Source organism: Rhineura floridana, chromosome 10 (assembly GCF_030035675.1).
Source record: "Rhineura floridana isolate rRhiFlo1 chromosome 10, rRhiFlo1.hap2, whole genome shotgun sequence".
NCBI classification, from domain to species: Eukaryota; Metazoa; Chordata; class Lepidosauria; order Squamata; family Rhineuridae; genus Rhineura; species Rhineura floridana.
In genome coordinates, this window is record NC_084489.1 from 38,487,687 (window position 1) to 38,500,318 (window position 12,632).

Here is a 12,632-nt window from a genome sequence, read left to right on the forward strand (position 1 = left end):
GACTTTGATGGAGCTGGACTTTGCACAAAGTTGAAGCTTGTTGCAGGAATCATATTGGGACGGTTTAGTTATTCGTAAGAACATAAGACTCGTGCTGAATCAGGGCAAAGGCCCATCTAGTCCAGCACTCTTTCCTCACAGTGGCCAACCAGATACTCAGTGGGAAGCCTGCCAGCACAACCTGAGTGTAACAGCATTCTCCCCACCTGCAATTCCCAGCAACTGATGTTCAAAGGCATACAGCCCCTGAGAGTGGAGGTGGAACATAGCCACCATATTCCCAGATTTACAGTAACAGCTTTTTTATCATTCCCAAGGTGGGTACAGTGTCCTTTTTCAAATGTAGCAGTCTGCTTGTTTTTATTCATTACAGAGGAGCAGAAAATAAGCAGATTTTTAGTGTACATGGAGTTCATTTTGCAGGCTAGCCAGGAGAAAATAGCAGGGGCTTTGTCCCAATGGATTTCTGGTTCTGGATGGCACAGAAGTAAAGTACTAAAATTAAACTGTGATATTGCCATATTAAAAGAAATGGGGGTGGGGGGGAAGGCACATGTGAATGTGTCTTGACAATACAATCTTATACATGTTTAGTTAGAAATAAACCCTCCTGAGTCAAGTAAGACTCCCAGTTTACACATCTGCTTAGAAGTAAGTCCCTTTGACCTCAGTGGGTCTTATTCCTAAGGATTCAATCCTACACTCATTTACCTGGGTGTAAGCAGGGCTGTGGAGTCAGTATGTCAAACCTTCGACTCAGACTCCTCTATTTTTCTACTGTCCGACTCCTTCATAAATGGCAAATGTATATTATTTTTTATTTATTTATTTATTATTTGATTTATATCCCGCCCTTCCAACAGGAGCCCAGGACAGCAAACAGAAGCGCTAAAAACACTTTAAGACATCATAAAAAGTCCTTAAAATACATTAAAACAAAAAAAAATTATTAATTTTATTTTGAAGTCGGAGTCGGTACATTTCTACCGACTCCTACTCCACCCAAAATTGCGTCCGATTCCACGACTCCGACTCCACAGCCCTGAGTGTAAGCCCTGTTGAACTCAGTGGGATTTACTTTCTGAGTAACTATATATAGGATAATACTGCTAAGAGTTCAACTTGTTTAAATAAACTCCATCACAGTGACCAATGGTTCTATAAGCACCTTCATTAAAGATTAATTAACTTATTGCAGCATGAACTTGCATACACAGGAACTCCATCAAGTATGTGTGTAATAACCATATGAGACTAGAGGGAGACAATTTATTTTATAAGGTGAAAATAGAACATAAAGGACTGCATCTTTATTCTCAGCTGCTTAAAAATGAACTCTGAGGCTGTGATTACTCTGAAAAATCTGTTAAAGTCCCGATGAGCCTTGACCAATTAACATTCCAGTTAACTGCTATTTTTCAGGTTGACCAAGCATTGAAAAAATGCCTGCTTTCTTTTCTTAAAAGAAGTCTTTCAACTCCTGGAAAGCTGCTTTAGTTCTGGCTGCTGGCAACTTCTGGAATTGTGGGGAAATTGTCTTTCTAGGTGTCTTTGCTGTGCAAATAGAAGTGGTCAGGAGGGTCCTTCCTACTGGTCTTAAAAGCTTATGACTGGATGTAAGGGAACCAATGGTTTCTGAGTTTCTTCTGCCTAGCTTTCTCTGGGCAGAGCATTGCACTCTCTGTTTCTTGTTTGCTAAGGCAGTCTATACCAGGAGGCTTTATGGATGCAAAGGAGGGGAAGAGTCTAGCACTGTGATGATGGGCACTTCTTCTGGTCTTTCAGTGCACTGCTACAGACTCTGGTCTTGTTTATATGATTAATTAATCCAAGATGTAATGACATATTGGATTAGATTCTTCTTGATAAATCAGAAGCTGAAGCAAGTTAGTGGTAACATTACTCGCAATAAGCTGCTGCAATCAAGCCTCTAGTCTTTGTTCTAGGGCTAATTTTTGCGGGGTCATAGTATATGATAACCTTTCTGAATGGTAAGCCATTAGTCTATTGGACCAGATTTCTCCAGGCTTGACAACTGCAACTTCTTAAGTGTTTGTTCAGTGGCAGCATATGGTGGATGTCCCGAAATGGGTTCTTACCTAAAATGGTCATGAGAAAGGTAAAGGGGCCAGGGCTAGTGAGGATGGGGAAAGAGAATGTTACATATTAGTGGAAAAAATCAGACTGTAGCAGTCCAAGATGTGCAGTAAGAAAAAGGCCTTGAAGGAGAGAGACACTGCTTAACACGAGAAAGATGGATCCATACACAGGTTGCAGTACAGCCAAAGCTCCAAAGGCAGGGATGGGAAGGACTGTAGCTCAGATGTATAGCACATGCTTTGCCTGCCAAAGGTTGTAGGTCTAATCTCTGGTGTCTCCAGGCAGGGCTGGGAAATCCTTGTGAGTCACTATTAGCAAGTGGGAACTAGATGGACCAATGGACCAGAAGTGAGCAATATCTCTTATTGGTTGTAGCAATATGTTGGGTGCATGCCTGTCTGTTTGACTCCCAAGATACCAACAGCATACAACTTCTACAAAAGTATTTTACAAGATACTGGGTGGTTGCTAGCTACAACGGTGCATCTGTGTTACTTCAGTATGTTTTCTTCTTGGAACCAGACACTAATATTTCCAGCCAAGGTGACCATTAGGACTTCCAAGGAAGTCTTGCAGGTAATGAGTGACTTAGGATGCAACTTGCATCTTCTACATCTCATCTTATTTTGTTTACATCAGAACAAACATATGAAGAGTTGTAGACCTGGTCTTTGAGGATCTTACTGAAGGAGAAACTACTGTCATTTTAGTTCTGCAAAACTGTTCCAAGGGCTAACCCCCCTCCCCCCATCTGTATAATACTGGCATTTGAGCATAAGCACATTCATTGGAACTGACTCCTGTAGGCTTGAATAGATCTCATTTCAGAGTAGTTAGGATTCAGTTATTCATCTTCAAAATAGTCTTGTCCTTGCCCTGTTTGGTCATAAAAACTTTATTTATTTAAATTACCTACTTAAAATTACTTGCTTGAGTTGTTCTAAACCTTGAAAGCATGTGAAATCACAAAATGGGACAGTCAAATAGTGAGTCATCATCCAGCCAAATGCAAGCACTTTTAAGTCCTGTTGATTTTTCCATGCAAACTCAAGCTTCGCATGCTCCCATTAAAATCAGCAAGACTTAACAATACATAAAACTTGGCTGGATCATATTTCCAACAGAGGCCACAGTCCAACAAAGATTTGAGAGCAATGATTTCCATGGATATTGCTAAACTCCCCATTACATTGTGGTCAGTGAGTACTGTCGTAGATATTTTTGGAAATCCAAATGGTTACATCAGGGATGGCTAACTTCTATATTGTAAAGTATCATTTTATTTTCAAGATATTTTTGGGGGGGTGGGCTGGATTGGAGGAGTAAGCTTTACGGAAAGAGAAGGTTAACAAGGTTGTGGATAATGAATATGGATGATCTGTCTGATCCTATAAAACTGATTTAACTGCCATGGTGAAAAGAATACTAACCGCCCTCCTTATTTCTCATGACCATGTTCTCAGATAATGTAGTCTCTCCAAGATAGAATATGATATTTTCTGCATTTAGTTCTCAGACATAAAGATCTAACTGTTTTAGTGCTTCATTTCCAGTATGAACATTACTAAAATGAATGTTCATCATAGAAGGATTCTGGATAACTGAATAAGACATAACCATTATGTGGATATCATTTAAGCTGATTACCTTTGCAATTACCATCTATTAAAACAGTATTGAAATGAGACTAGATACATTGAAGTTAAAAAAAGTGAGAGAGTGAAGAGAAAAAGGGAAGCTACTGACATTCTAGAAATAGCCTACGGTATTTGAAACATAGTTCAATTGTCTTTGCTATAAATTTAAAAGTAAGTGTCCGATCTGTAATAAAAATGGCATGGGGTATTTTTTATATACTCACTCCTCAATTAGTTTCTTTTTTAATTAACACTGGGCATGGTTCTCAAGTCCTTCTGCTGGCTTCTCTTCAGACAGGGGAACTTAAGTGGGTACACCTGAGAGTATGTAAACTTGTGGTTTTGCTGTTTTTGTTTTAAATTCCGTCCTATTATGTGTAAGAAACAGGTGCCTGATTTTTCCTCAAGCCTATTATTCATAGGGTTGCCATAAGTCGCGATCGACTTGAAGGCAGTCCATTTCCATTTTTTCATTCTATTAATTTTTTCCTCTTCCAACTATTCTGCTTTGGCATTTAAATTTTGATTCCTCCCCCCACAATGCTCTCTGTACCACTTTTCTGCAATGTATATTTATTGCAAAACTACAGTGAATGCCACAAGTAGCACTGTGGCAGAATTCTGTAGAATTTCCTCCTAGTTTACTAAATGGTTATTCTTTCTGAGGGGACTGTTTTGTATGTTCCCTCCCACCTAGAGGCTTTGATTCATGTGATTATGGGTGATACCCAATGCTAGTGCTACTCAGAGTGGACCCATTTAAGTTAATAGATGTGACTAGCTCAGGTTTATTAATTTCAATGGGTCTGCTGTGAATTAGACTTAGTTCAATATTCCTATGTGTTGTAATAATACTTTTTGTCTTGTACAAAACCTAAATAGAGTTGGACATTCAGAGTTACTTTGGGATATATCATTGTAGGTGGAAAATCTATTCATCACTCAGTTAAGTAACTAGACTGTGTAGCCAACTGTAATCCATATTGAATTTAAGAATTCCCCTGTTGGATCAGGCCGAGTGCCTCTCTAGTCCAGCATCATATGTATAACCTTGGTCATCCAGATGCTTCCGAAAAAGCATACAAGTAGGACAGGGCTGAGGAACCTTTGGCCCTCCAGATCTTGCTGAACTCCAACTTTCATGAGCCCTGGCAAGCATGACAAATGGCTAGAGATTATGGGAGTTGTAGTTCAGCAAGTTCTGGAGGGCCACAGATGCCCCATACGTGCTCTAAAAGTTCCTTACTCCTGAACTACAGCTCCCTTCACCCTTGCCCATTGACCATGCTGGCTGGGGCTAATGGGAATTGTAGCCTAGAAGCATCTGTAGGGCCTCATGTTGGTTGCTCCTGAAGTAGGATGCAAAGGTAACAGCCTGTCCTCATCACTTACTCCCCTGCTGCTGCTATTCAGAGATATACTGTCTGTGAACATAGAGGTTATGTTTATTTATTTGATTCCATTTATGAATTGCTTTCCATAAAATATCTCAAAGTCATTTAACCTTTTAGTAGTAATAGACTATGAATTTGCATGGCCATTTAAAAAAGTCATCAGAATGGTGGCATTCACCACATCTTGTATCAGTGAATTCCATAACATGCCATTGTTTTGTGAGGCATTGTTTTGTTTGTTCTGAATCTAGTGCTGATCAGTTTCGTTAGTCACCCTGAATTCTAGTTGTCTGAGAGTGCAAGAGAGATCTCTGTCCAGTCTCTTAGTATCTTTCATAATTTTATAAACCATTATATTTTCCTATGTTAATAATTGGCATTTTCTGTTCTGAAAAGTCCCAGATATTTTAGGCTTTCTTTGTATGGAATTTGGTTTAAACTTTTGATCACCTTGGTTGCACCTTTTTGTATCTTCTCCAGCTCTTGGCTATTCATTTTTACAGGGATGAGGAAATTGTGACCCTGTAGATATTGCTGGGCTGCAGCTACCGCCAGCCTCAGAAAGCATTGTCGTGTATGATGGGAGTTTTAGTCCAACAACATCTGAAGAGCCACAGGTTCCCAATCTCTGCTTTATCAAATAATTCCTAACACTTAATTTGGTGTATTTTGTACAGATTACTCACTTTTTCTGTGAGCTGTCTGCCATGTCCCTCCAAATCTCTCCATTGGGTGGTCATGGCTAATTTAGTGTAGGGTTACAATATTTGGCCCTGGCTTGCTTCTCTTTGCACTCTCATCATAGCTCATTTGCCATTCTGTTGTCCATTCATCAAATTTGCAGCTCTTCCAGTCTGATTTTGATTTTGTAGTCCTGAGTAAATGGATGCCCTCTAGAGATGGCTCACATTGGCTTGGCTAATAAGCAGAGCTCTTTCTATAAAATAAAAATTTTAGCTTGACTTCAGAAAATAAACTGACAAACCAGGAATTCTTCGCCAACTCAGATTTTAATCTAAGTCAGGAATTTAGGGACCTCCATGATGTTCACCTTTTCTTTTGAGGTGAGAGCATTACTAATCCTCAAAGCTCGTATCCAGGCCCAAGTCTGACGAGCTTTGCTGGCATCTCTAGTGTTATCCTCAGACTTGGTGACCTCACTGCTCACCCGGTTTGGAGACAATTTTTGAATGTTAAATAGCAATGGTTCCCAAAAAGATTGAGATACTTGCAACAGCTTGCTTCTTCTCACTGGGAAAACTCCATTTAGTAGTTGTCTCTGCTTCCGGTTATTTTAACTAGTTACTCAACTGTAGGAAAACCTTTCTGGTTACTCATGTCAGAGGAGCCTCTGATGAGGGTCTGTTGCAAGTCCACCTATATAATGTCATATAAATTTCCACTGCATCGAAGCTACATTCTTGTGTCTAATCACACTGTATTATTCTATTATATATTTAAAATATTTCTACTGTGCCTATTAATTTCAAAATACTTTGCAAAGATGATTTCAAAGCATTGATACAGTGCATAAATATAAGTTACGTAGCTTGTTTTGCTTGCAAAGATAAATGTTATTTCCGTGTTTTAATGATCAGAATCCGCTGAAACTTATAATTTGATATTAAGCACTGTGGTATCAGATCTTCTGTCCACAGAATGATTCTGTTGATGCCTTTGAGATTACTGACCAGTTTTAATATGACACTTTTACACATATGCTTTCAAGATTAGGGCCAGCTTTAACCCAGAGGAAGATATCATCAGACTACGGTCATTTCTGAAAATGGGCTTTTGTTAATGAAAGTGCCAAATGATGTTTGATCTTGTGGCAATCATATATGCATTAAAACAGTTTATTGTCTTCTAGCTTTTATTTCTCAAGTAATGGGGTGTATATATATTTTATACACTTTGACAGTTTATTAAAACTTGTTGGATTTTTGTTCATTTAATGATGGCAAATGTCAAAACAGCATTTGCTGTGCTAAGCATAAGCACAGTAGTGAACAAATCTATCCAATTTAGAGTTTGAAATATCTTTCAATTATGTTATGCCTGGGACTGATAAAGTAACTCTATTAGATAGTTTGGATATTATTGCCTTATGAAAAAAGCCATAATAGAGGTATTTATCTTCTGAAAATTATCATTTCTTCTTTTGACTCATCTGTCTCTCTCTTTTTTTATTCTTCCATGATTTAGATGTCGACACATTTATATCAGACACCCTAAAAGGAGAAAATTTGTCCAAAAGAGCAAAGGAAAAGAGGGATGCTTTGATTAAGAAGATAAAAGACATCAAGTCCAAGTAAGTGATTATATAGGTATTCTGTACATTTAGTGTAGAAACACTAAATGCAACAAACCTGTGATGTCGATCTTCATTGTTTTTCCTATTTTACCAGTGGAACAATGGAAACTGAAAGATGAGCACTATGGGCACCCAATGGCTGTGTTTGCACATAACTGTAAACCAGAATTTCTGGATTATGGTTTATTGTGAATGAGTAGAGTGCTGGTGCAGGCTGCCTGATCATTCCTACTTCACTCTTTCCCCCAGTGAGAGCATAATAAAGCAACCAACAAGGAAGCCTTGGCTTCCCATTGCATCTGGATCAGAGTTTGTTGCTTCCTAACAGGAAATGATTGCTAGCCAACCTTAAACCATGGCTTGATGTTGGCTTACGGATAGTGACTTGTTACAGAACAACAAACCATGATCCTAGGTTCAGGTGTAATAGGAAGCCAAGGCTTCTTGTTTTGTTCCCTCTCACTCATGCTAGGGGAGGAGTGGGAGCAGTTAAGTAGCATGCAGTATCATGATACTTGCTCAAAAGAAATCATGATTAGCCAGAAGCTGTGGCTTATCATTATGTGCAAATGTGGCCTATAAATCCCAGATCCTTTCTGTCATTTAAACTGTTTTGATTCTGCCGGTCCGCTTTGGGATTTGCCACATGGCTGGCCTACTTCACCATAAAAGCATGCGTTTCTTCATTGCTGTGCGGAATCCTGCAGAGAAGAGCCCTCCTTTCTGCAGCCAGCCAAGAAACACAGTGTGCTCCCTCTTAGTAAGAACATAAGACGAATCTGCTGGATCATGCCAGTGGCCCATCTAGTGCAGCATCCTGTTCGCACAGTGGCCAACCAGATGCCCAAGGGAAGCCCGCAAGCAGGACCTAAGTGCCCTTCCTCCTATGGTTTCCAGCAACTATGGAGGCAGAGCATAGCCATCATGGCTAGTCACCACTGATAGCCTTATCCTTCATGAATTTGTCTAATCCTCTTTTAAAGCCATCCAAATTAGTGGCCATCATTGCCTCTTGTGGGAGCAAATTCCATAGTTCAACTATGTGCTGTGTGAAGAAGCTCTTTGTTTGGTTTGTCCTGAATCTTCCAACATTCAGCTGCATTGGATGTCAACAAGTTCTAGTGTTAGGAGAGAGGGAGAAAAACTTTTCTCTGTCCACGTTCTCCATGACATGCATACTTTTATACGTTTCTGTCTGGTCACCTCTTATTTGCCTTTTCCCTAAACTAAAAAGCCCCAAATGCTGCAACCGTTCTTCATAGGGGAGTTGCACCATCCCCTTAATAATTTTGGTTGTCTGTTCCTGAACCTTTTCCAACTCTACAATATCCTTTTTGAGGTGAGGCGACCAGAACTGTACACAGTATTCCAAATGTGGCTGTGGCTGCACCATAGATTTATATAATGGCATTTACTAGTAGCCTAGTAAAAAAAAAAAAGTGCCTTCTACTAAGCAGAATGATGGAGGAGGAAAAGCTGTCCCCCCTCTAGCAGCTGAGTGTCTGTGCTGGTTCCTGGAGGCTTTTCTTCCTTCACAGCTAGCATGGAAACGAATCAGCCAGGCAAAAGGATGGATGGAGCAATCTATCCCTCCTCCATAAGCTCACTCACTTGCCCGCATGGAGTTCCTAGTTGCTTATGGCTACCTGGTGAGTTAAATACAAGTCAGTACTAATTTGATGTGCCTCTGTCGAAGATCCATATGCTTGAAGGGCACGACCTGTAATTCCTTTTTCTGATTTTCCATTCTGACAAGTAATCTGAGAAAAGCAGTTTCTGCCTCTCTGGGGTTCTTTTGAGGATTTGTTTGTCTTTGCTTGGAGTTGATAGTGCGCATGGGTGGGTTGCTTGCATCCATTTTGGCATTTCAGAGCAGCCTATGGCATCTTGTTAACACAAAAACAGAGATGGGGGAAATGCAATCATGTGATAGCAGTGTGCCTTGAAACCTCTTAAACTAGAATGTGGACAAAAAACTGTTTCTAAAGGCACATCTAAATAGCAGCGGCCTGCATTTGCAGCTTAGCAATCTGTTTTTTTTTCTTGGACTTTTGATATTCAGTGTAGGAAGCCTGCAGTCTGGATTGAATAGCCTATCCTGGTCTTATGCCAGTGCTTGTCAGCTTTGTGGGTTTATAGACACCAGCATATACTGAAGTATGCAACACATCTGGGATATGCAGATGGAAATGGCTGAATTGGTGTACCCAGTCTCTAAAATTAGGAATGCCAGACCTCTTTGTTGACCCAGCATAGACAGATTATTTACCTAATAAGAGAGATCTTGGCATAGTGCCCAACTTGTGAATAATAGTTTCCTGAAAAATGAAGAATTGCAGAAGAATAGAGTGAGATTTCTGTGGTTTCTATGTAAATAGACTGGCATTTGAAATAAACTTGCTCTGTACAGAAACCCTTAACATACCTGGGCCTCCAGTGACAAAGCTAGATCCAGAACCACCCCCAGACTGCATACCTGCTGATTCAGGGGAAGTGCAACCTTGTCCAGGGCAGGCAGTTAACTAATTTCTTGCACACAGGAACCACTCACCCACAGTGCCTCCATCTTGCCCAGATTCAAGCTCAGCTTATTTTCCCTCATCCATTCCACCACTGCATCCAGGCACTGGTTCAGGGCCTGCATGGCCTCTCCTGATTCAGATGTTATGAAGAAGTAGAGCTAAATGTCATTAGTATACTGATGCACCTTGCCCCAGAACTCCTAATGACTGCCCCCAGTTGCTTCATATAAATAGCACTGGGGATAAAATAGTGCCCTGTGGTACCCCATAGTCTAACTGCTAGGAAGCTGAAAAGCACTCTTCCAATGCTGCTCTCTGGACTTGGTCCCATAGGTGGGACTAGTTTGTTGGCCTGTTAAAGAAAATACAGGACAGATATTCTGTGTGCACAGTTTGAAATCTAAGCTGAGCAAATGCATCTCTAACAGGAGATGCCCCATATAAGAACAAAACCAGTATGGGTTTCCAGATGCTGTGTGTTATGGGCAAGTTCTTGCACAGAGGTACTGTGGCATGCTGTGTCATTTATTTATTTATTTCAGTAATTTATACACCACCTAACACCCTGCTTTCTAAGCGGTGTACAATGAGGTTACAAAAGGTAATCTGTAAACCATCTCAAAAGTTCCATTATTCATTGCTCTTATATCCATACTATATACCAGGGCTAGCCAACATGATGCCCTTCCAATGTTGGATTACAACTTTCATCATCTCTGCCCATTGGTCACACTTGCTGAGGCTGAGGCTGAAGGGAGTTGTAGTCCAGCAACAACTGGAGGGGACCACATTGACTACCCTGTGTACAGTGTACCCTGGAGGGCACCACACTGACTTAGCTGTACAAATGTGCTCCTCCTGCCCTGTGCTCGCATGAGTGGCTGTGTATAGTTTGTCTTTTTTGCTGTTAGTTTTGTTCCTCCCTTGTATTTATGATGTTTGCAGCTTCACTCTTTTTTGTTTGAAGTGTTCTTGCCAAGTTTAACCTAATTTGTTTTTTTGTTCGTTTGATTTCTATAAAATGTTACCTAAGCTTTCTATCTGTCAATATGCATTGTGTAGAGCTGGACTTGAACACTTTCCAGTTTTCCAAATTAATATATTGATCTTGATCTTTAAATTAGAATCTATGTGCATCCCAATCAGACACATATGTTGTTTGCTGCTGCTGTACATTATAAACACGGAAACATTAAAGTCCTGAAAGGCATCTGAAAACTTGCAAGAGATTCTCTTGACAAGTCAGTAAACATGAAAATACTCAAAGGGCTTCTGATTGTTTTCAGTCTATTTTATTTGTCCTTGTTTTTAAAATAATCAGACTTCTTAAGACCTCCCAAATACTTACATTATTCTCTCTTCCCCATCCCCCCCTTTTCTTCCTCAGCTACCCTCAGGAGTTTCCTGAAAGAGGTAAGGATACGACTTCTTATTTGCATGTGGCATAAATAATTTGCTCAGTGGTAGGCTTTCAAGCTGATAACAGTTTTATTCAATCAAATGTACAATTTAAAACCCCCAAATTCAAGGGTCCAGACTATGCACATGTTGACTCTCTCATGGCTGAGGATGCTAGCTCCCCCTGCTGGAGGAAAACGTGGAAAGCTTTTCAGATTTTCCATTTGTGAAGTTCTTGTTTTTTTTAAAAAATGGGAAAAGACACACCCCAATAAGAACCAGCCAAAACATTGCAGACTAAAAATAAAAATAAGATTATTTCCTTTAGCAGGTCATTAAGATTGGCTTTCTAACATGAACCCCAAACTATTCGATAAAGTTTTAAATGAACTTTTCAACATAAATTGAATGTGTCCAAAATAGGAATTATTTATTAATGAGAAGTTTGTGAAATAGTTACATATTCATGTAGATTTTTTTTTCCTGGAAGGGGACTAATCAAGAGAATTTGATTTTTGCATTTGCCAATATTGTGCTTGATTTTTTTTTTTAGTGTTTAGCATCTGGGAACAAGATCTGAAATGCAGTTTGCATATTATTGTCTAGTGAGTATATTGAAACAGGCCTTTATAGTCTCATTAAAAGCAGACTGGTACAGTGGCCTGTTCTGAAGCTGAAACAGCCCTATTTGGACCGTGCTAATTCATGAGGTCATGACCTCCAGCGTGTGAATGCTAGTATGAGGGTCACAGCATGAGGTCAAGAAAGGGTATGTGGAACTACAGTAGGCTGTTCCCCCCCCCAAATCAGGTAGGGATTCTAGCCAGAACATAATAAGAGTTTACTTCATTTTATTTTGAGGGTTTATATGTCAGCCTTCAACAGGGATACGTTTGGCATGGATTGGTGCCAATGTTGCAAGTGGCGCAGCTTTGAAACAGCAAATGTGTTCATTGTTTAGAAGTGAACATACATTCAAACAAAATTTACCTCCAGTTTCCAGTGCAGATGTTTTCGGAGGGCAGCAACAATAGAATTTGGAAACAAAAGGATAAAAGCACCAGTTGTTTTCTTTAAAAAATCCTACCTTTACAGTTAATAAAATACTATTTTGACTTGTTTAAATAAAAAAGCCAAATCAATATTGTGAAACAAATACTAATGAACAAAGTTTTCAAAATCGATCCTAGTCCCAGAGAAGCATAGATGGGAGTTCTGTATGGAAGTGGGGCTTTGTTTCCAAATAGCAATGCTCGCCACTGCAGTA

At 39.8% G+C, this 12,632-nt stretch overlaps 1 protein-coding gene across 2 annotated transcripts in view; it reads left to right on the top strand.

Annotated features, from left to right (window-relative positions):
- Positions 1–12,632, top strand: part of SKAP2 (src kinase associated phosphoprotein 2) — a 162,442-nt gene that overhangs the window by 1,563 nt on the left and 148,247 nt on the right. For both annotated transcript variants that reach the window (XM_061585999.1, XM_061585998.1), the window contains exons 2-3: positions 7,337–7,442; positions 11,355–11,380. In XM_061585999.1, coding sequence (XP_061441983.1) covers positions 7,337–7,442; positions 11,355–11,380 — 132 coding nt within the window. The remainder of the gene's footprint in view (positions 1–7,336; positions 7,443–11,354; positions 11,381–12,632) is intronic.